We start from the raw sequence: 24,099 nt of genomic DNA on the forward strand, positions 1-24,099 counted from the left end.
ACTCCCGGCGCGTACTGGCCATTACTTCCCAAGGACATAGTGTAACTAACTACATTTAGCATTAACGTTGACTTTTAAAACCAAACCTTGAACAGTTCTCGAGCTTTTTGAGTCTTATCTGGTTTATATCTTAGTCAAAAAGACTTGGAGAAACATTAAAAGAATATCGGTTTATCCTTCTTGCCTGTGGCTCTTTTCGGATCGCGCTCGATGTAAGGGCTACCAGATCCGATTTCAGATTTTCGGGATTGCTTTATTCATATTGGGACTCTGAGTTCAAATTTGGCTTTGGACATCTAGGTACATATCTACATAGATGTATTTTCTGCAATATGAAACAATTTTATATTAACTTTATATTTTGGCGCATCCTCATTGTAATTATTTCAATGCTATTAATTTGTCCTCCAGTCCAATTCATACCTATGAACTTAAAAGCAAATAAAGATACAAACTAGATTTTGTCAATCATAATGTTTTAATGATTAGTCGCTTTATAAAAAATACTGAATAGGTAATTAAAATACTGGAGCGTGACAATGTTTCGTTCTAATAGAATATCTCAAATTTCGGAATTGGGCATATTTCAATGAAAATCAGGACGTCCCGAAAAATATGGGACATCTGGCAACACTACATCGAACTAACCGGTTTGTAATCAAATGTATATTCAAAAACCAATTTTTATCATTAAGCTCCTGGACTCATAGGAACGGTCAAAAAAATGGTCTAAAATGGAAAAATTACCGCAAATTTTTCCTCCCAGCATTAAAATAAAGTTACGTTCTGTAGAATACTACTCATAGAATATATGAGACCCTCATATCAATTGATAGTCACAAAAAGCTACAATCTGTGACATGAATTTCAAATACCTATTATTTCTTGTAATTTGAAACTGAACCAGATCTTAACACATTCAGTGCCCGTGTGAGCTTCGCGCGTAGCCGATAACACAGGAAAACCCGTATGTAACGAAAAGCGCCTACGAACAGAGAGAAAACCCGCCTAGCACCGCTGGCAGTGAATGTGTTAGACAAATTCGGCGCCTGGTATTTTAAAACTATGTGTTTTACGGTGGTCCTTTTACCTGGGAACCTCACAAATGTGCCGCTAGTTACTTTAGCTTGGTGATTGTCAAACAGGTTGAAATCAAAGCAATTTTAATATGAACATACGTATGCGTATTTAAAGGTGCCCCCTATTTGTTACGGGCCTGTTAAAATTAATGTTTTAGATATATATTGTCTATGTACTTAAATGTCTGAATGATTAAAACATAGACAAAGTAATAGTGAGACAAGTAAAGTTGTGCAAAATATTGTAGCCGCAAAGACAGCTGAAGTAGATGGTGCTGTATGGCTCAGTACATTATGTTATCTAGTTACCACGAATTATACCACTTTAGAGCAGGGACCGAATACCGGTATATTTTTCATACAAATTAACCGCTATTCAATTTCGGTATCTTAGTTCTTTATGTATATTTTTGCTCTTGATTTAGCTAATCTGATCAATCATTATCCTTACCTAAATACTATAATATCAAAGAAATAATGTGAAAACTGAGATATTTTGATTTTTAGTTATACCGGTAACGGCATTAGAGCGCCATCTGTATTTCTAAAATTGTTGTCACAACGTTTTACACTACTTTACGCGTCTTTGTATATTTCTTTGTGTATGAAAGTCCTGTTCCTTGTATTGCAATAATGTAAAAAACCGCGATGAAACTACGCTATTGAATACTTCCAAAATAGATAGCTAATTCAAAGATTCGCAAAATAATGCAAACTGTTTTTTTTTTTAATTCAGTCTAACTTAAAAGCTATTGGCTGTACTGAAATGACAGCAATATCTAGCACTGAACTATAAATGGATAATGAAATATAGACAGTGCTACTTACTTAAAGTATCATTATATAGAACTTGCTAACTATGTAAACAAAAGTCACTAGTAAATTCATCATTCAGAGACAATTTCAATATGGCGGTTTGTTTACATAGTTAGCAAATTCCATGGAATGACACTTTAAGGTAAAAATGACACCTAAAAAAATTGGATAGGCATTCTATAGCGTAGTTTCAACGAAAATGATTTAAAGTAAGTGACACGCATAATGTTACCCTCCAATATTCGCCGTAGTCGGTTCTGTGAGAAAACGACGTATTTGAAAAAATTTAGTGTTACTCCCTTCTCGGAAAGGGAAATACGACTCCATTGTTTTAATAAAAACGAGATTCTATCATTAATTTAAAAACCAAAGAAATCAGAAGACTCACAAAGTCGTGCAAAATATTTTAGCCGCTGCTTAATAGCTAAAGTAGATGGCGCTATGCAAGATTAAGTTTTTATCATCTAGTTATCACAAACCTTATGACTTCTTCTTCTTCATGTTAGGGGCTACATAAGGCTCCAAAGCCTATGTATCACTGCGACTATTCCTGATCCATTGTGATCGCCACCTACTACAACTCTCGATCCAAACCTGCAACTTTAAACAGCTGCAGGATTAACTACCTTATGACTTAAGTACTGAATTGGCATCTAGTAAAAAAAAACTACGGCTACAATTTGCAATACTTTATGAGTCTTTTAATTTCTTAGTCTTCGATTAAATTAAATTTAAGTATTAGTTTGTAAAATACCTTTTTTGCTTATTGTGTCTAGTCCCCAAGCTATTGCGTTAAATAATTCTGACTGTAAAACACGGGCCAAGTCGCCGCCCGTTTCGGTCCTTTAAATCTATTGTCCTATGTCTATTATCTTAACATATTATTCGTTTTTTGTCTTCCATTTGTCAATTCCTTCCAAAATGTACAAATAAGTCAATTGATACTTCCTCTCACAAGGTGTGATTAGAGCTAAAAGTAGAAAGTGAGAAAAAATTTAATTAAATCGCGAGATTTATTATAGTTTTTTTCACATAGCTCTGGTACGGTGACAGCTGTCATATGTATACAATAGGGTATTTTCCTATTAGTCAAATCAGTTACTTTTTTAGAGCTGTCAAAACGATTTGCTAATATGGAAATTATATGAAACATTACATCGTGACGTCACGGTCAGCACACATACTTTTTATACTTCTATTCTATTTATTAAATAGAACTTGTATTTAAAAATAACTCCTATCTGTGTTTTTCTAATAATTATCTGGTGCTTTATTATTTCATGCATGGTGTAAAATAATTTATTTTAAATACAGTATAATACCCTATTTATAACATGGTGGCTATTTATTACCAAAGAGAATAGAGTATATAGAGAGTTACTGTCATGGTAAGTTATGTAGCCACAGTACATTTACTAATGCCATTTGACTTTGATCCTTATTCTTTCACCGATATGTGTTAATTTGTTAAATATTGAAATTAACGCCATCTACTCGACAGTAGGCCAAAGGTATGGTGCAATATTTTCGAGCGATGGCGCCATAACCTTTGGCCTACTGTCGAGTAGATGGCGTTATTTCAATATTTAACAAATTAACACATATCAGTGAAAACATAAGGATTAAAGTCAAATGGCGTTCCAAGTTTTAATCTTCTGTCGAAAGATGGCAGTAAATTTACTGTGGCTGCAAAATTTACTTTGACAATCCGCCTCTATTTCAAATTGTCTTTGCTATTACCGTGCCCAAGCTAATAGATAAATTCTATAATGATACTAATAGCTCTAATCATACCCTTAATTCTCATCATTATACTTATTTCTTCGAAACATTCCAGTGTGTTCTGCTTAGTATTTTTAGTAAGTAGTATTAACACGTTTAGTTTTAACAAAGATTCATTGATTGTAAGATATGTAAAGTCAAGGAAAAAATTGTGCCGTCAAGTTTGACAGCTGAAAAGCTGTTACCGCGTCATATGTTTTGTGATAACTGAATTGTCAAAATGTCAAATTTTTGCAACCAGAATTTTCGCATAATGTACGGACCTATACAGTGCCATGTACAGCGAGCTGCAAAAATGATTACCCACATTACGAATAAATTCAATTCATAAAGTGAGTATGTACTTTTGCAGCTGTGTGTACATTAGCGCTCAAATTCGAAGAACGACTATCATAGACTACAGTGTCATTCTATGGAACTTGCTAACTATGTAAACAAAAGTCACTAGTAAATTCATCATTCAGAGACTATTTCAATATGGCGGTTTGTTTACATAGTTATCAAGTTCCATAGAATGACACTTTACATATCTATATACAATGAATTAATATATGATTAAAATTTTTAGTTAATGCACTTGCGGATTCCCTTGATATTGCTCATTACGCGGTAGCTAAGACTGATGTCGACCACCGATCTTGTGGAAATGCCAAATTGTTATGAACCAAAACGTTAATTTTAGTTGGGTATAGTCAATAAAGTACCTTAATTAAATGTACGAAGGTCGATTATTCATTGACGTGTACTTATGTATATTTGTTGTATTCTTGTCTATACCTGTGTTATGTACTGATTTGAACTGTCCAAAAATGGTAGTTCTTATTTTTAATAATCTCATTAATTATTTCTACCTGGCAGCTTGATTTAATTTAAATAATTATGAGTAACTGACCATATATAAGCGTAAAAAGTAAAATACCATTTTGTTAGTAATGTTCCGTAAAATATAAATACAAAACTTGGCTTGGCACACTACCGTGCAACTGGTTAATAGTTTTTTTGGTTACATATCAGAATACCGAAAATCGATTTACCTAATGTTGAATCACCTATGCTCGTTTCACCTATTTTTTTAAATACCTAATGACCAATTAACCTAAGCTCATAACACCTAATGAACGAATTACCTATTGCACGTTTCACCTACAATTGGTTTACCTAAGCTCAGAATACCTATGCTCGATTTACCTAAAGTTGAAACACCTAATACTCGAAATACCTAAAGCTAATATACCTAATACATGAAACACCTAATGTTGATATACCTAATGCACGAAATACCTAAACTCGGTATTCCTAATGATCGAATTGCCTAAAGTTAACATACCTACTGCACGAATTACCTAAAGTCGATATACCTAATGATCAAATTACCTAAAGTTAACATACCTAATGAACGAAATACCTAAATTCGATACACCTAATGCACGAAATACCTGAACTCGATGCACTTAGTGAACAAAATATGTACCTAAAATCAAAAATATAATTATTGTTTAGTAGAATATTATTAGGACATACTTACAACATTTGGTATAAATTTTTTAGCCAAATCATTCAATTGACTTACTATTTTTTATTATAATATAAGGTCTAGTCATTTGCCAGAGTCGAGATAGGTGCGACGACGAGCAAAGCGAGGAGGAGCGTGTTAGGTTAACTGCGACCAAACAGTGCCAAAACCGACTTTTATTTCATCGTCATGATGCTAACTTACAAAAATTAAGTTTTTGATAAGATAAGATAACTAATTTTGTATTAGACTTCAGAAATCATTCTACTACCTAAAAAGAAGCGTTTCAAAAAGTGTATTTTTAAGTTGTTATCCAGACAAACAGTTTCTACTGTAAGGTTGGGAAATCATACGATTTATTGGGTGGAGTTGCGACTTGATCATTCGGCAAAATGATATGAATTTTGTACTAGGTATATAGACTTTAGGTATTCCGTGTATTAGGCATATCGACATTAGGTAATGCGTGCAGGAAGTATAACAACTTTAGGTATTTCGTGCGATAGGTTTAACAGTTTTAGGTATTTCGTCCATTAGATAAATCAAATTTAGGTACATCGTTCATTAGGTATATCAGCTTTAGGTGTATCGTCCATTAGGTATATCAGCTATAGGTGATTCGTGCATTAGGTACAATAGCTTTAGGTGAAACGTGCAGTAGGTAAAACGTGCATTAGGTATATCGTGCATTAGGTATTTCGTCCATTAGGTTATTTAAGCTTAGGTATTATAAACTTAGGTCAGTCAATGTTTAGGTAAAATGATTGATAGGTAATTTAAAAATAGTTGAATCAAGCATAGGTGATTCAACATTAGGTAAATCAGTTTTCGGTATTCTGATATGTAACCGTTTTTTTTTGTATTACTTTTTAACGTCAGAGTCAATTTGCATGACTTTTATTTTTTAAATAAAATTATTTTTAAACAATTCAAAGCATGAGATAAAATCGAAAAATGATTAATTTCGAAAATATTTTGATATTTTTTTTTTGTATTTTTCTGTTTTAGCTTTGTGCGATATAAGTATAGATTCGTAACGCTCGCTTCATGAAACACACAAAATAAAAATGAAGCTAATTTAACTCACGTATTTTTAGTCACTCACGCGACATATTTTGGAAAGCCTAGGTCTCCATTTTCAAGCTCTAACAATGAGTAACGTTCACGATAGCCGCGCGCCGCGTACTGTCGCTCGTCGCTCAGCGCACTAGACGTGCGATGATATAACCGGTTGCGCTGTCGTTGTCGGCGGGCACACATGCTAAATATGTCGCGCGAGTGAGTAATACGTTAGTTAAATCGTAAAACTAGCTTAAGCTAACATAACATAACACAACATTAATGTTAGTATTACTAACGACAGTTTAAATTCGAACACAAAATAAAGTTTAAAATGAAGCTAAACAACTTCTTTATCTACTTAAAATTCAGTTGAATTAAAAATGTCCTTTTTATAGCCCTTTGGGCGTTACGAGTATTAAGTGCAATATTGTTACGATTGGTCTTGCCAAGACAATGTGATGGTTTTCGCGTTAAGTTTAAGTTAGGTTATTTTGTAACTTCGCTGGCCCAATATTACAGGGTCCTATGTTTCACTTTTATCGAACTGAAATTTGAACATTGTCATAGTGACATTAAGTCGAATTTCAACTATCTTGAGATGTTACATAGAACCCTGTAATATTGGGCCAGCGACTTGTATCCAAAGCATAATCATAGATTAATTAGACAAGTACGAGTACAATTGACATTAGCGTATTTTTTTTAATGCGTTGATTGCCATGATGAGTCTTTCGATGAAGTCTACTGTAGCCTTACCACTGTCAAACTGACATATTCGCTAACTTTTGTGTAACATCTCGCTCGCACTAATATGCGAGTACGAGGGAGATGCATAGAAAGTAACGCACACGCTAGCGAATATGTCAATGTCAAACTGGTGGTTGCCGTGATGTTTACAGATGAGAAATTTGCAAGTAGTTAACAAAAATGTGGGTATTCCACCAGTATGCGGCCCTGTGCGGCATCAGCATTTTTGTACTGAACATGATTGTGCCACACAGTGCCGTACGCTGGTGGAATCCCGCCTCAATGGGCGCAGCTTAGCCGTGCGCCGTAGTGGGTTTTTAATTTTAATGTTACCATTAAAAGACCTAGTAATACGAGTTAGGGCTCATTTAGACGATGCAAAAAACTCGCACGAGAGGTTCATTACATTGCGGTTTTAGATCTTAGGTTGAATTGGATGAAATCAACAGTCCGCAATATAACATCGCATGCGAGCTCGCGCGCCGTCTAAATCAACCCTTATTGTTGATTTTGCTCGAAACTAAGCTTAAGTTTTATATGTTAAGGTTTTGCAACACCTTGTACTTACCCAGCTTGCTTATCAAACACGTACACGGTATACTGTTTTATATATTATTTATTTTATACTTATTTAGTTAAGAAGTTTTACTTTTGCTTATCCTATTACTACCAAGAAAATTCTGAGAATGACATATAATGTTGTATTATTTGACAGCTCTTTTACAATACATATATAGGTACTCATTATAATATTTATATATCAATATTTTCTGTCAAAATAAGTATAAAATATCTCAGAGTTTAAAAATTGCTTTGAAATGAATTATTGTTTTACTTTTTTTTTTTTTATTAAAAATGTATTTTATCAGTTTACTTAATTTTATGGTTATTTACTTACATCACACCATTACGTTATACGACACACACACAACACCATAAAAAAAACCTTTAATTCGTAAAATATACATAATTACCTAAAATGTGTATTTTTTTAGAATCGACGGTATTATTTCGAAAACCTACAACGCTTTGAAATTTGTACCTTATGTTATAGTTTTAAGGTATATTTTTCAGTGTGAAAATCGTTTTCTGAATAATATTGTCTTAAAAAGGAACCTAAAAACACGTGATAACTTATAAACCGAAATAAAGGACAAGTATATTTATACCACAATGTATTAAACTGTATTATATTCATCACAAGTTACTATATAAGTATGAAACTAACCTTTTGTACCATTCGACATAGATTTTGATAGATATAGTCGTAGTTATATGTCTATAAGTAACCATAATATATACTTATGTACTTATAAGAAAGCACAAAATTCAAGGCACTCGAGTTTCTATATATGGTATCGTCGTTTTTATATAAATACGTTTTATATAATCGTGTTGTATTCGTGTAGGCAACATGTACATCGATATGTATATTATGTGTAATTGTAGCCTTCATACAGTTTTGTATTTATGTATAGGGGCGTCCACACCATGCACTTTTATTACTACATCTTGCGATTTTGAGTTTAATACGCCTTGCGAACCTTTTTAGCTGAATTTTTAAACTGTACCAACACGTCTTAGGCTACGTATGTACGGTTGTAGTGTATGGTATTATATATCGACTGTCACATTTCCTGCATGCGTGTCCTACGCTTTACGCTACGAGACGCGATTGAAGTGACATCTGCCATATAATTTAATACTTTACAACCAGAGTATGTGCACGCTGCCGTACGCATCCATAATATGATGGCACGTTATGGCGTCAGACCATAGACTAGGAATCCTCTAGACGGAGTTTAGAGCAATTATTTCATGAAACCGATGCTGCCAAAAATACGGGGGTGCGGGGGACGAGGTGAGCGAGGTCCCGTGCCGTGATTGGTCCGTTCAAAGACGCGGACGTCACACAAAGACACTTTCGACTCGAAAATGGAGTAAAACTACCGTATTTGTAGGTGGTAGAGCTACTATGCTCAGTCTGGAGGATGTCTTGTCTGTGCGTCAGACACATGATTAAAAAGAAGTAAGTTGGAATTTAAATTTATAATTTTTGACACCACAGTAACAGTTTTACCTACCTATGTTTTACAAATAAACACTTTGACTTTGACTTTTTTTTTTAAAGAACGCGGTGTGGACGTACCTTATGGGAAGCCTCGCAAGTCGCAGCGTTGTGGCGCGTTTTGAATGTTTAAATGTATGCCCAATATACACTGAAGAGCTATCAAAATCGGTCATTGTGTTTGCAACTTCTATTCCAAATGACCTAATTTCTTGGCTCTTGAGTGTATTTGTTTGTAGTCAAATAATTAAAGTATGTTTCAAATTATATTATTAACTCCTTCGGGATCTACTGTTCTCTCCTCATTGCATAGTCATCTCGCCTGGCAATGATACTTTTTTTTGTCTATTTCTAGTGTGATATAGCTATTATAAAAGGTTTTTCAAACATTACTGTGCATGAATTTCAAAATATGACGATATTTTCGTCTAAATACTAGTACAAAATAATTTTATCTCCAATATTTGTAAAAACCAGTATTTTCCACCATGCTGTTTGTAAATCAAAATAACTCATGAATATATTATTAATGTATCTACCCTGAGGCCTATATTTGTTTGTTCCTATTAATAGTACGGTTGTGACCCCAACGAATAACCCCTGAGAGTTATATATTATGATAAAAATGTATATATTGTGTCGGGAAAGGCGTAAAATCCCTCATAGAACAATTTATTGTCTACCTATAAACCTTTTAGTTTTATTTGCAGAAAAATGCAATCTGCTCGAAATAATCTTTGCATATCGTGCTGGGAAGCCCTCGCTACGCTTAGGATTCTACTAACTGCTTGATACACTCGTGGTTTAATTATGGAATCCTTTGCTGGCTCGGATTTCAATATAAATTACTTACTTGCATCATCAATTTTATTGATATCAATAAAAAAATATTTTACTACTTCAATAATGTTGACTATGAGGGACAGTTACTAACCGAGGTACGCGAAAACAACGCTGCACGAGGCAGGCATGTACTTACATATTGATATTGTAATAACTTTATCATTGCAATTTATAAACATTCCATTGCTTGTGAATTGTGTTTTATTTTTCCTCATATCTTAGCCTTTTTGTATAAAATCTAGGACTAACTCCTTGAGTCCCAGGATATAAATTAGCCAGCCAAATTCGACCTTTACATTTTTAATTTAGAATTTAATTTCGGTTGCTGACCCGATCAAAGGTTGTACTGTACAGTCACCAGCAATAATATGTTACACAACGAAGGCCGCAAAAATATCTGACACGATCTTATTTGTAGTGCAATAAGAGGGCGTCACATATTTTTGCGGCCTTCGTTGTGTAACATATTATTGCTGGTGACTGTACCATCCATACTGAACAGAAAGTAAACGTAAAGTATACACATACAGTCAGCAGCAGAAGTTGCTAAGCGGGCCAGGTGCTCAAAATTATCTTGACGCGACTTTATATATTATCAAGAGTATAAGAGCATGTCAAGGTAATTTTGAAAACCTCGCGCGCATAGCAACTTCTGCTGCTGACTGTACAAGCTAAGATTTACAAGCTGCTGACTGTACAAGAAAGTAAACTAGTATGGATTTGGAAATTATTTTTTTTATCATAAATACCAATTTGTTTGTCGCAGTTTAGGCTACGGTACAGTCGCCATCAGATATATCGGAGCGGCCGAGGTGTTCATAAATATCTGAACAAAGCGTGTATTATCAAGACATTAAAGTGCACGCTCAGATATTTTGAGCACCTTGGATACTCGGAGGGCCTAATAGCCGTAGCGAACGAAACGCTTAATGTCTCTCTGTCGCACTTTAGTATTAAACTTGTGGAAGTGTGATAGAGAGATATTACCGTTTCGTTCGCTACGGCGCAAACGATTGGCATCTTGGCCAGGCCCCCTGATATATTGGCGATTGTACCAAGAAAAAAATATCTTTCGACTCCACAGTAAACTCCAATCCGGTTTATTATTTCAATGTCCCATATAACATTCAAAGGAAAGTACGCTATGTCCTTGGAATGTCCATTACGGGCGGAATCGGAGCGCTTTCCGCTTCCTTCATGGCGTCGATGATGTCGCTGGTCGACTTGTACTGTACTATGGTGTATTTCACGAAATCCCTGGAAAAATAAAAAATAAACTTTCACCGCACCAGCTAGTACCTACTTAAGAGCGGGGCCACACTGGCGATTTGCGAGCGAGTTGAAAGTGACGCGAGCGCGCAACGATCTCGCGGCACGCTTGCCTCGCTTTCAACTCACTCGCAAATCGCCAGTGTGGCCCCGCTCTTACAGCACTCGGAGTTGAAGCTCAAAAATCTCAAAATGCCCATCAGAGCACGGTGTTGACCTGTTGGAATCGATGCAGTCAATATAATACTGAAGTATCAGTACCTACCCTGCATGTGTTTCACCGCTTTATATGTGAGTGTGTGAAGCTTATGACGCCAATATGTGTTGAACTGCTGGAAAGTTTAAGCCAATACCTGAAGTATAAAGCCCTGATGAAGACCGCAGGCTGCATGCCTCCACAGCGCTCAGGTCCAAAGCTCATGATGCCCATAAGAGCGTTGTGTTGTACCGCCGGGGCGCCTGCATCAAACTAGCAACAAATGGTAATTACTGATTATTGTTTAGAGGGCGCTGTTATTCTAATTGTATAGAGTGACAGTTCAGTATAGTAATAGTTTCAGTAAAATTCCGAAACATGGCGCGTGATCATATATGTATAGTCAGTTCTTATCGAACGAGCGAGTGAAGCGAAGTGAAGTTCTTACATTCGACTTTGAACACACGGCTGGCTAGGGGCACGTCCCGTCATTTCGATGTTTTTAAGCTGAACTATCAGAGGATAGTTTGATACTCAACAACTTAAGTAAATTTGTTCTAATTTAAATGAAATCGGGTGAACGTATAGTCGAGGGCATTATATTTTAGTCATTAAATTTTGAGCTGGCTCGAACAATAGGTTATTGAGCTAGAAGAGCTTAAAATGCTAAAAAGCCATTTGTGAGGGGTCTTGCTATTCTGGTCATTTTAATTGCAAGAAAGTATGGTCGAGTTTGGTATCAAATGAAAGTGCTCGGTTTACACATTTATAATATTGTTTTTTTTTCGATAATTATGACTATTTTGGAATCCAAGATGGCGACCATGCACTGTCATAAAAGTCGTCATGGATGTCGTTTTATAGGTTTTGGGGGGCGCAGATTTCGAAAATGATGACCATTCTGGATTACCAAATGGCGGCCATGCACTATGTCATTACTAGTAATTGTAATATTCGAGAAATTGTAACAAGTAATCTGGGAATCGGTAATCAGATTAAAAAGTAATTTCAAGTAATCGTGGAATCAGGAATCAATCACGAAATGCCCATCTCGCACTAATTAGCACTGCAAACAATTGATCTTTTTGGCGAACCGCGAGTTCTTAGTTCGGGGCGAACTACTAGTAATACATTTAAACTGATTAACGTCGCGTGTAATGTGTATGCACTGTATAAAGTAGGTACATATAGACAGGGCCGGATTAACCCTAAGTCAAAGTAGGTAACTGCCTAGGGGCCCCGCCTCGGCCAGGGGGCCCCGGCGGCTCAGCGCGCACCAAATAATATTTTGTTCCATAGGGTCAAAATTCATGCGTAATTTTTTTATTATTATAAAAATTTATATGCTTTGTTATTGTTTTTATCGACCCATTTAAATTAATGAAATACCTACTGTAATCAAATTGAAGCAATACGTTACAGTTTACGGGGCGTATTGTGCGTACCTGTTGTAAAGTTGTAATAATAGGAGTTTTCGGGAAAAAAGGTTCACTTTTTTTCGAACAACCAACAACTTTTGGGTTATTTCGACTCTGAATCACGAGGACTATTGATTAAAACAAAGAAAAAGAAAGTAGACAAAACTGTCCCCAGTTTTTCATAGGAATGCTCGACCTTCAGCCTCACTTTTTACCTCAATTTACCATTGATTTGTGTTCCACATCTCCTCTACTTCAGCTTAGCCTTTGGCCTCGTAGCGCCAAGCTCGGCCTGCGGTCTCGTTTTTTAATACAATGGACATTGCTGGTTCGTGTCTGTGCTCAACTATTTATCCTGAAGCCTGATGAAGCACGGCTTTGACTTCGCATGAAAGCTCGCCTCACTGGGGCACTTCAGGCCCAAATGAAGATCGATACCCGGCCTTTTAACACGCTTTCACAATTTGCGATATTGTTAACCCTTCAAGTGGCGCCAGCGAAAACGCGAAAAGTAGTCAAGTGGCGGGGCCCCGGTGGGTGGTCAGCGCAGATTAAGAAAATTTTAAAATTTTTAAGCTTTTCTATGTTTGAAAGTATATTAAGTCACATATTGTTAGAATCAGAGTTATATAGGCTATTTGAATATAGCAATTAAATTATTCTAATGTTTATACATTTGGCCAGACCTAATCATACTCCGGAAGAATGACAGTTTTCCAGCTTCCTTGTTAAAAATGACTGCCACCATAAAACTAATTGATTATTGGAGGTAATTGCTATTTAATTATCAAAGGAAGACTTTTATCTTTAAGATTAAATCAATAAAAGGGACCTAAGATATAATTTCTTTTACAAAACAACCTCTTAATAAACGAGACTGACCTCGGACTAGGCGGTCGCTCCCGAATCAATGGTCCTCACCAACAAATTTTATACCAAGTGTTTTTGTGTTTCTTATGGTATGCTATCCTTCTCTAACTCGCTAACTGAAGGGTTAACAAAAAAATTCGCGCTCGCTGCGCTCGCGTTTATATTTTGGTTCTTTAGTTGACCCTGTATCGGCTGTATCTACATGTTAGCTTGACTGGTGAATGAGTAGAGTTAGACCAAGAAAAGTCTGCAATGATTTTGATAGCATACGCAGTGCAAGTGTTATTTATACGTCATCATTTCATAGAAGTTTTAACGTTTAAAATAACACTTGCACTGCGAGTGCTATCAAAATTGTTGCAGACTTATCTTGGTCTAACTCTAGTAATTTAAACATATGAAAATTCTTTATTATTAGGTTGATTCTAATCATGTGGCTCGGCGTTTGGTCGTATGGTCGGACAATCGCTGTTCAGGCTCGCAAAATATTAACTTATTGAAAAAATAAATTTTACGGCAACAGTTGAGCTTAGCTTTTAGCCTCGCTTAAAATTTGCCATTAGAGGTACTTAGATAGGAAAGTGACGCTGAAGCTCACATCTTTGGTATTCCACTGGGAATTGGCCTTAAGCCTAGAGGCTCGCCCCACACTTGACGCGACGCGGAATCGGCAAAAACCGATAGAATAAAGCTTTACGTCCACGCAATAAGAGCGAAAAAGACATCGTTCTATTTGGATCGGCTCGTCCGACGCCTGAAGATTGAAATTAAAAACGCAAACTTATTTCCCTGTACTGAATATGCTGTGTGCAGAATTGACTGTAGGGGGCCCGAGCCTCGCACTGCCTAGGGGCCCCGACATGCTTAATCCGGCCCTGCATATAGACGTTTCAAGCCCTTTTAGCGGGCAGTAAAGTAAGAAATGTCTCAGATCACAGGTAGCTCGGCTTCGCCTCGGTCGACAAACATGTGATCGGAGTTTTTCTTATTTACTGACCGGGGTATTTTTCTGTTCGACGGGCCGAAAAGCGGCCACTTCGTTTAGCCATGTTTAGCGCAGCGGGCCGAAAGTTGGTGCGTTCTGGCCGGAGGGCAGAAAAAACATTAACTTGCTTATATTCGGCAATACGAAATAGCGGTCAGTCCTCTTTCAGATTTGCTTTTTACTTACAGACCAGTGTCAGGCCTCGGATCGGACTAGGACTCATCTCTTGAACGGTATTCATGTAACGATTTGGTAATAGTTAACGAACTATCACCATAGAGAAATATAGTAAGACAAGAGTGCTCACCCCATACATCAGTTTTGGTACCAAAAACACTATTATTTTCTTAGTCGACATCTAGCATCGAGTAGTGGAATTATGAGTACAGCACTGCTACTTGACAATAGATGTAGCAGTAGGTACTGATAATTCTGCTACTCGACTATGAAAATAATAGTCTTTTTGGTACCAAAACTGATGTATTCATGTATGGAGTGAGCAATCTATGTATTTTTTTCTCTATGCTATCACATACTATTCCAATGACAACATCACTAAGTGTAAGGCCTGAGTGGACGCTCGAGTTGAGCGTGCAGCGTGGCGGGGCGTGCGGCGTGCATGTTAAACAAATGCAAACGTATAGGAGCGGCCACGCTGCACGCCCCGCTGAACGCTCCGCTTCGAGCGTCCACTCAGGCCTTATACTAAGAGATATTGGAAGACAGTGGACGTTGGAGAGAAGAACGGGTGTTCACTCCTACTACTTCGCAAACCTAGTATGAAATTACTCTGATAAAAAAAATGTATGACAGATGTACGATGGCTTCGTCCACAAATATGTTTTAAGATTACCAGACAAGCATCCCTGGTCCCGTTCCTCAGAGACGCGCAGAACATGTCATCACCGAACTGGAAGCCGTTCACCAGCTGGTAGGCATCCTCGCAGTAATGGCGAGTGCGGACCTTCAGCCTGGCCACGAGCATGTTGGATGACTGCTCGCGGAACGCTGTTTCTGAACCCTGGTGTTGAAACACTTCTTGGAATAAACATATATAGGTACAATACCATCGCCCACTGTTAACTGCCCATCGGTAAACCTTATTACAAAAAGCATAACTTCCATCGATGGACAGTTAAGTGTGTTGCTGTTTATACATTATACAAGATTCAAGATTATATAGTATAGTAAACTTATCATTTTAAATTGCCAAATTTAATACGGTAACGAATTCTTGGCTTTCACCGTATGTATTTCACAGTGTATCGGCAGTAGGCGACCAAAGGACAAGGCATCGGGGAAAACCAAAAGACTGACCGTGATCTTACGTGTCGACATTTCGACGGCTTTCTTCATCCCACCCGTCCACCTCATATAATTTGTCTCGTGATCGAGTCATTTTGGCTTTTAGCTGTACACTAGGCACTCTATGGATTCGCATCCACCCCTCTTTGTTTTCCAAAACTTGTTAATCTTTTCAAACAATACTAAACCAGCGATACTCAATGCGGCCCGCGGGGTTTTTAGGTGGCCTGCCAAGTGAACCTGTGGGCGCAGCACGGTTCCATTTTTATCGTCTATCACTATGCGCGTCCCTTTCGCACTTACATACTTGTTAGAACGTGACAGGCATGGTGACAAGGGATAAAAACGCGACCGTGCTAAGCCGCCTGGTATAGATATGACATGAGAATTTGAAATAGAGAGTTATTGTCATGGTAAATTATGTAGCTACAGTACATTTACTGCCATCTTTCGACAGAAGATTAAAACTGTTAGAACGCCATTTTACTTTGATCATTAAATTTTCATTGATATGTGTTAACTTGTTTAATATTAAAATAAACGCCATCTACTCGAGAGTAGGCCAAAGGTATGGTGCAATCTTTTCGAGCGATGGCGCCATATACTTTGGCCTACAGTCGAGTAGATGGCGTTAATTTCAATATTTAACAAATTAACACATATCAGTGAAAGAATAAGGATCAGAGTCAAATGGCGTTCTAACAGTTTCAATCTTCTATCGAAAGATGGCAGTAAATTTACAGTGGCTACATTATTTACTTTGACAATCCGATAAATTCATCTTGCGGCCCGGAGCTATAATAAGGCAACCGTTTTTGAGGGCCTCATTAAATAAAGGTTGAGTATGGCTGCTCTAAACTGACTTTCAGTGGACTGTACTATGAGTTTGCAATAAGATACCCAATAGGTAAAAGTAGGTAGGTACATAGTTAATAGGTAGGTAGTTTAAACTCACTGAGGTGGCCCCCCATCCTGCCACGGTGATGAAGCTCTGCGCAAACGGCTCGCGGGTCCCATCATATATACGAATCAAGTTTATGTATTTCGAGAATTCTGAAACATTTCAAGTTGTTAACCTTTTTTAATTTTTTACCGTGGACTTGCCAATTTACACCAAATCAAATAATGACCCATTATTTGATTGTGTGTAAATTATCCTGCATCGGCTCGGCCACGACATTAAGGATGACTCACGTTAGACGGGGCCGTGTCCGGGCCGGAGCTTCCGGCGCATCGTTTTCTATGGAAAGCATCACGTGATCACCTGTTATGTCATAGAAAAGTAAGCCCCGGCAGCTCCGTCCCGGACACGGCCCGGTCTAACGTGAGCCATCCTTTGCGCGACTGGCGACGGCGGCAGCGACAACCATAGGTGGGAACGAAAGGTCCGATCGCTGTGTCTCGCTCCAACCTATGCTCAATGTCGTGACCGAGCCGTAATCTTGCTACACGCGAAGTAAGTAAGAAAGATATAGGACGCCGCCAACCGCAGGTAATGTGTTACAGAGCACATGCTTACGAAGGTTGTCCTGTAGCTTCAACAGCGCCACGTCAGCATGTGGCACCGGCTCCTCCTCATACTTGGGATGCCTCACGGCACCAGTGACATCGACCAGTTCCCCGCCCTCGTGAGGCTTCACGCTGCCGACGCGGACCTTCACGTAGCGGTTCAGTTGCTTCACGGAGAGCACTGATAACACACTGAGATTGTTCGGAGGATTTAGGCAAGTACAGCTTGGCAAAAAAGAGTACAAATTAAAAAGTGGCAACACTGTAGTGTCGTCCCTTTCAAACCAATTTATATAAGAAAACGGGACGACACTATAGTCACTACAGTGTTGCCACTTTTTAATTCTACTCTTTTTTGCCAAGCTGTAAATCTGCTGACCATGAGTGAGTGACATAATCAATGGTAGGTGATTATGTGATCGAGAGGTGAGAGAATCATTAAGTTTGTGAGTGAATGAACATATGAGAAAATAGGTACATGAGTAAATTGCAATGTGATTGTAATCTTGCTGCTAAGAGGGATAGGGACGTTAATGTGGGATCTTTCTAAGTCAAAGCTTACTAGTTAAGACAATGTGCCGCCGTGAGCACCCAGCCGACATCGACGATGGCCCCCGCGCACCACAACCTCCCGTTGATCATCACGGCCGCCATGTACGGGTAGTTCAGAGTGTCCGTCAGGTTTCCGCTGCGGACGTACTGGTGGTCGACTTCATACTTCACGTCGTAGGCGTTCCGGATGCGGCCGGCGTCCTTCTTGGGTGGGCGACGGCGGATGTTGTCGCGTGAAGGGTGATCTGTGTTTAGTAAAATAAACTTTGAGTCAAGACATGATTTTCACACTTCGCCAGATACAGGAGAAGTGTCGTGAACAAAAGACCCCCTTGGTTATGGCTTTCGTTGACCTTAACAAGGCCTTCGACATGGTCAGCCGGGAGGGCTTGTACACAGCGCTCGAGAGCATTGGGTGTCCACCTAAGCTTCTGAGGCTAGTGGCATCCTTCTACGATAATATGAAAGGCACAGTAGTCTCTAATGGCAAGTCATCAGAGCCGTTTGCTGTTTCCAGAGGAGTGCGGCAGGGCTGCGTCTTGGCTCCTACCCTGTTTGGTATATATACTTCTCGCTTATTTTACGTACCGCTTTCGGCGATAACCAACAGGGTATCCATCTGCACACGAGGGCCGACGGAAAGATATTTAACATCTCTCTCCTCAAGTCCAAAAGAAACCGCGAGGATCTTTTCGTTGACAGCCTCCTATATGCCGACGACGCAGCCTTCGTTGCTAACTCTGAACGCGAGCTTCAGTCAATGGTGAGTCAATTCTCACAGGCGTGTTCCCTGTTTACTATGTCCATTAACACGAGGAAGACCGTTGTGCTAGCACAAGGTACTTCTGTGGCACCAGCTATCTCACTGAATGGCACGCTGTTAGAGGTAGTTGACAGATTTTGCTACCGAGGGTCGACCGTAACGAACAACCTCTCGCTTGATGCGGAGGTCGACATACGTATCGGCAAAGCGGCGACCACGTTCGGGAGGCTTAGTACTCGAGTATGGCAAAACAAGCATCTCACAACAAAGACAAAAATGTTAGTTTTCAGGCTTCTATATTAAGCATACTCTTGTACGGAGCTGAAACCTGGACGACGTATTCAAAAATATAACGTCGTATTAACTCTTTCTACATGCGTTGCCTTCGTAAGATCCTAGGAATATCATGGCAAGACATGAAGGTGACAAACGAAAGGGTTCTAGAAATTGCACAGTTTGCGTTGGCTAGGGCATGTGCACAGGATGGAACCCTCTCGACTACCTCGTCGTGTTCTTCTTGGTGCGGTTGCGAATGCAAAACGGAACGTTGGGAGGCCATTGCTTCGCTTTAAAGATTGCGCAAAGAGGGACATGATTGCCTTCCATATCGACCACCGAGACTGGGAGAGGCTCGCAGAGCAGCGGACGGAATGGCGCAAACGTGTTGTGGAGGGTCGCAAGTTTTGTGACGAGACCTGGTTCGCCGCACTCGCTGACAAGAGGCAAAGACGACGACAAGGTGTCTCAGTACCGGTTTCCGCAAACTTCTCTTGTCGGTTTCGCATCGGTCTATTCAGCCACCAAAAACGGTGTTTCTCCGGTGTTACACCATAAATCGTCTGCTATAGACGAAAAGGCCTATGATGATGATGATGATGATGAACGGCCTGCTAAGGCACGCCCTAGGGGTTAATAGAATTCATTGATTCCATCTCTGCTCCGACTTTGCTGTGTCACAAGTGTTAAATGTTACAAATTACAATTCAAAGAAATTTGACGCTTATGATGGAATTCCTTTTAGTGCACTAGTACATTGTACATAGCTCTACTCTAGATATACCTACCTATTTAAGTACCTATAATTGTTTTTAAATACATTCCAATGGATAACGCAACATATGTAGGTACCCTAAATACCTATTTGTTACCTGTCTAGCTTAAAATATTGTATAAGTAAGGAATAATTTTATGGGTAACGACTGGTTACTTACCTATAATAATTATATATATAGGTATGCCATAAAAACTTTTTACAAAAAAAATGAAACCGACTTCAAAAAGGATGAAATAAGATATTATCCTTTTTTATGTCTATGCGTTACCAACTGATATGTTTGAAGTCGGTGCCAAGCCAAATTTTGAAGCATACCATGACTTTGGTGCGATTCGATAAGGATTTACCTACGTTGGATTGCTTTACACGACTACAATGAACGTACTTTCTGTAGGTACAGTCGACGTTGAAAATATGTTTACACTTTTCGCCTTATTACAAAGGAGTCCGTACCATATTTGTCGGCACATTAGTGTAAACATAAATGCATTTTTTTGCCGTCGTATTTTTTAAAGAGCATTTCTTACTAATGCTCGAACAGTCTATAGCACGCAAGTGTGGGATTGGGACTGAGTTATTTCCCGTCCCTTATCCAGAGGACTACATTTCAAAATATAAAACAATTCTAGGAATATACCTTCTTGCCAAATTTCACCTACAGCGGTTCAGTTGTTTAGCCATGAAAAGGCGACAAAGAGGCAGACAGAATTCTTTACACATTTATAATAGTTATTAGTACAGTTCTAATGGGATTTATAGCCATAAAGCTGATTATTTTTGACTGGTATTGTTACTACTTGGCTTGGCCCCGACTTCAAACATATCAGTTGGTAACGCATAGACATAAAAAAGGATAATATTTTATTTCATCCTTTTTGAAGTCGGTTTCATTTTTTTTGTAAAAAGTTTTTATTTTACCATTTTTAGTTTTAACGCATTGTTAAGAGCGCGACGCATGAATGAAAAACAAGATCATGTTTAAAATTCGTGTACTTTAGTAAATATGTAATCTGGAATTTTCTCGAGTCCGTCTGGGAAATTATAATTCCTGTCAACTAAATCCATCCGCCCGCCCCGCCACTGACCCAATCCCTCAGCCCCCCGATCACTCAACCTCACAGCAGATCAACCCCTGATCCAGGAACCCCTCGATCCTGAACCAGCAACCCTTCAACCGCCATTCCCCGACCCGTTAATCCCTGACCCCTTAACTCCTAACCCTAACCCCCGATCAGTAGCCTTACCAGCTTACCACGAGTTTGACATTGATATATTCGCTAGCATGTGTGTAACTTACTTCCTATGCATCTCGCTCGTACTAACCTTAGTGTGAGGGAGATGCATAAAAAGTTACATTTAGATGCATAAGACGTTAGCGAATATGTCAATGTCAAACACGTGGTAAGGGTACAGTTGTAGTACATCAAATTGGTGGTTTTCGGAAGCAAATGCTCGAGTTACTTTAGAAAACCCCGAAATCACTTAACACGTGCCTTTAAAAATTGAGGAGTTCCCTCAATTCCTCATGGATTCCATCATCAGACCAGAACCAAAAATAGGTAATACGGAAACACCATGGAGGTAAGTTCTTCCAAACAAAAAAAGAATTACTCAAATCGGATCACAGGTGCCGGAGTAATCGCTTAACATATACTTACATTTAAAGAAATCATCATCATTATCACCAAAATAATCATCATCATCATCAGGTCTACTTCATCAAATTTGTGGTTTTCGGGAGAAAATGCTCGAGTTGCTTAAGAAAACGCCCAAAACACCATGCATGTGCCTTTAAACATTGAGGAGTTCCCTCAATTTCTCATGGATACCATCATCAGAAAAGAACCAAATTAAAATGGGACCAACTCGGAGGTAGCTCCTTTCAAACAAAAAAAGAATTACTTAAATCGGACTACGGATGTCGGAGTAATCGGTGAACGTACATAGAAAAAAAAATAGCCACAATCGAATACAGAACCTCCTCCTTCTATGAAATTGAAGTCGGTTAAAAAGTTATACTTATTGTGTTTATATTTTTTTTGTAAATACGTCAAATATTACAATACGTACCCCGCGCCAATATACTTTGGTAACGCTGTAAGTTAACTTGGTGACGCTTCGAGTTGGACTTGTGAGGTTTCGACGATATTTTCGGACTCCTCAACCCGGACTTTGCGTCGGATTTGGGGCGCTGTGCGTCGGGTTTGGGTCGCTGGGCGTCGGGTTTGGGTCGCCGTGCGTCGGGTTGAGGGCTCTGTGCGTCGGGTTCGGGGCCCTGTGCGTCTGGTTGAGGGCGCTGTGCGTCGGGTATGGGGCGCTGTGCGTCATTCGGTAGCTGTGAGTTGTCTGGTCGGTGTCGGCGTAGATCGACTGGGACGGCAACCGTTATGGGGCCCGAAACTTCAACTGGTTATGGAAGGTAAGGTAACGTTATTAGGGCTGTGTAAAAGATAGTCACTATAAACTACTTCTTATTAGTAGTAGACTCAGACCAAGCCACCGATCTGGCACTCTAGGTATTGACATCAATTTCCGCGTCATACCTAGAGTTAGACCAAAATTACACTTGCACTGCGTATGGTATCAAAATCGCTGCAGACTTTTCTTGGTCTAACTCTATTAACGTTAAATTAGGAGGGATGGCTATATAGCGACGTCTCGCTCGCTCACACACCGGAGCGTCGTGCGAATCCGCACCCAATGTGAAGACTGCCTGCCTTAGTTAGTGTAGTGTAGATGTACTAGTAATCATAGGCTTGTTTTTAGGGTTCCGTACCCAAAGGGTAAAACGGGACCCTATTACTAAGACTCCGCTGTCCGTCCGTTCGTCCGTTCGTCCGTCCGTCCGCCCGTCCGTCCGTCCGTCCGTCTGTCACCAGGCTGTATCTCACGAACCGTGATAGCTAGACAATTGAAATTTTCACAGATGATGTATTTCTGTTGCCGCTATAACAACAAATACTAAAAACAGAATAAAATAAAGATTTAAGTGGGGCTCCCATACAAGAAACGTGATTTTTTACCGAAGTAAAGCAACGTCGGGCGGGGTCAGTACTTGGATGGGTGACAAATACTAATTAAAAACAGAATAAAATAAACATTTAAGTGGGGCTCCCATACAACAAACGTGATTTTTGACCGAAGTTAAGCAACGTTGGGCGGGGTCAGTACTTGGATGGGTGACCGTTTTTTTTTTGCCGTTTTTAGGGTTCCGTACCCAAAGGGTAAAACGGGACCCTATTACTAAGACTTCGCTGTCCGTCCGTCCGTCCGTCCGTCCGTCCGTCTGTCACCAGGCTGTATCTCACGAACCGTGATAGCTAGACAGTTGAAATTTTCACAGATGATGTATTTCTGTTGCCGCTATAACAACAAATACTAAAAACAGAATAAAATAAAGATTTAAATGGGGCTCCCATACAACAAACGTGATTTTTGACCAAAGTTAAGCAACGTCGGGAGTGGTCAGTATTTGGATGGGTGACCGTTTTTTTTTTGCTTTTTTTTTTGTTTTTTTTTTTTGCATTATGGTACGGAACCCTTCGTGCGCGAGTCCGACTCGCACTTGCCCGGTTTTTTGCATTATGGTACGGAACCCTTCGATCGCGAGTCCGACTCGCACTTGCCCGGTTTTTTAGTTAACATTTTTGGTGGTTAACAAGGTGTCAGTGATTAATGATAATATATATATATGTACTTACAATTTTCCTCGGCGCCATCTAAACTCCCAAAGACGAATAAAAGACACACCAAGCCACATAATCTCATCATTTCACAACGGCTGCCTTCCAAATCACACCTATTGTAAATACATATTGGGCAAGCCGTGTTGAAAGAGTCGTAAAAAGTTATGGCCTTATAGAGTACGAATGCTGAAATTGTATTAGATTTGAACACCTAAAAGTAAAAATATATAAATAAGCTCGCCGGGACAGTATCTCGCAGTTGGATAAAGATGGATGATCTTTCTCGCGCGCGAGCCCCGTCGCAGTGCACTCGTGCTAGTTAAATAAATGTTGGAAAATCTTACAGAAATTTACCTAGGGATATAGATCATCATCATCTCAGCCATAAGACGTCCACTGCTGAACATAGGCCTCCCCCTTGGACCTCCATTCGTACCGGTTGGAAGCGACCCGCATCCAACCGGTATATAGATATATGTACTTAAATTAGTGATCCAAAAGACTCGAGCCCTGTGAGCCTTGACTCGCCTCATCTCTTGACGCCTGAAAGGCTAAAAGTCTTTCTTATTTCATTAGTAAAAT

General features: G+C 39.1%; 1 protein-coding gene across 2 annotated transcripts; it reads right to left on the minus strand.

Moving 5' to 3' along the window:
- Window positions 1-10,987: 10,987 nt before the first annotated feature.
- Window positions 10,988-23,689, minus strand: LOC134800930 (trypsin 3A1-like). Of its 2 annotated transcripts, XM_063773460.1 has the most exons (8): window positions 23,533-23,689; window positions 21,902-22,237; window positions 18,025-18,259; window positions 17,473-17,654; window positions 16,909-17,006; window positions 15,502-15,669; window positions 11,533-11,648; window positions 10,988-11,167 (listed from the first exon to the last, which is right to left on the minus strand). In XM_063773460.1, exons 1-8 carry the CDS (start codon window positions 23,600-23,602, stop codon window positions 11,053-11,055), a joined length of 1,320 nt encoding a protein of 439 aa, XP_063629530.1. In that variant the 5' UTR covers window positions 23,603-23,689; the 3' UTR covers window positions 10,988-11,052. The 2 variants fall into 2 exon arrangements, with proteins under 2 accessions (XP_063629530.1, XP_063629532.1); XM_063773462.1 differs by lacking the exon at window positions 21,902-22,237 and having other exon boundaries at window positions 23,533-23,671.
- Between the last annotated feature and the right edge of the window lie 410 nt (window positions 23,690-24,099).

Source organism: Cydia splendana, chromosome 20 (genome assembly GCF_910591565.1).
Source record: "Cydia splendana chromosome 20, ilCydSple1.2, whole genome shotgun sequence".
NCBI classification, from domain to species: domain Eukaryota; kingdom Metazoa; phylum Arthropoda; class Insecta; order Lepidoptera; family Tortricidae; genus Cydia; species Cydia splendana.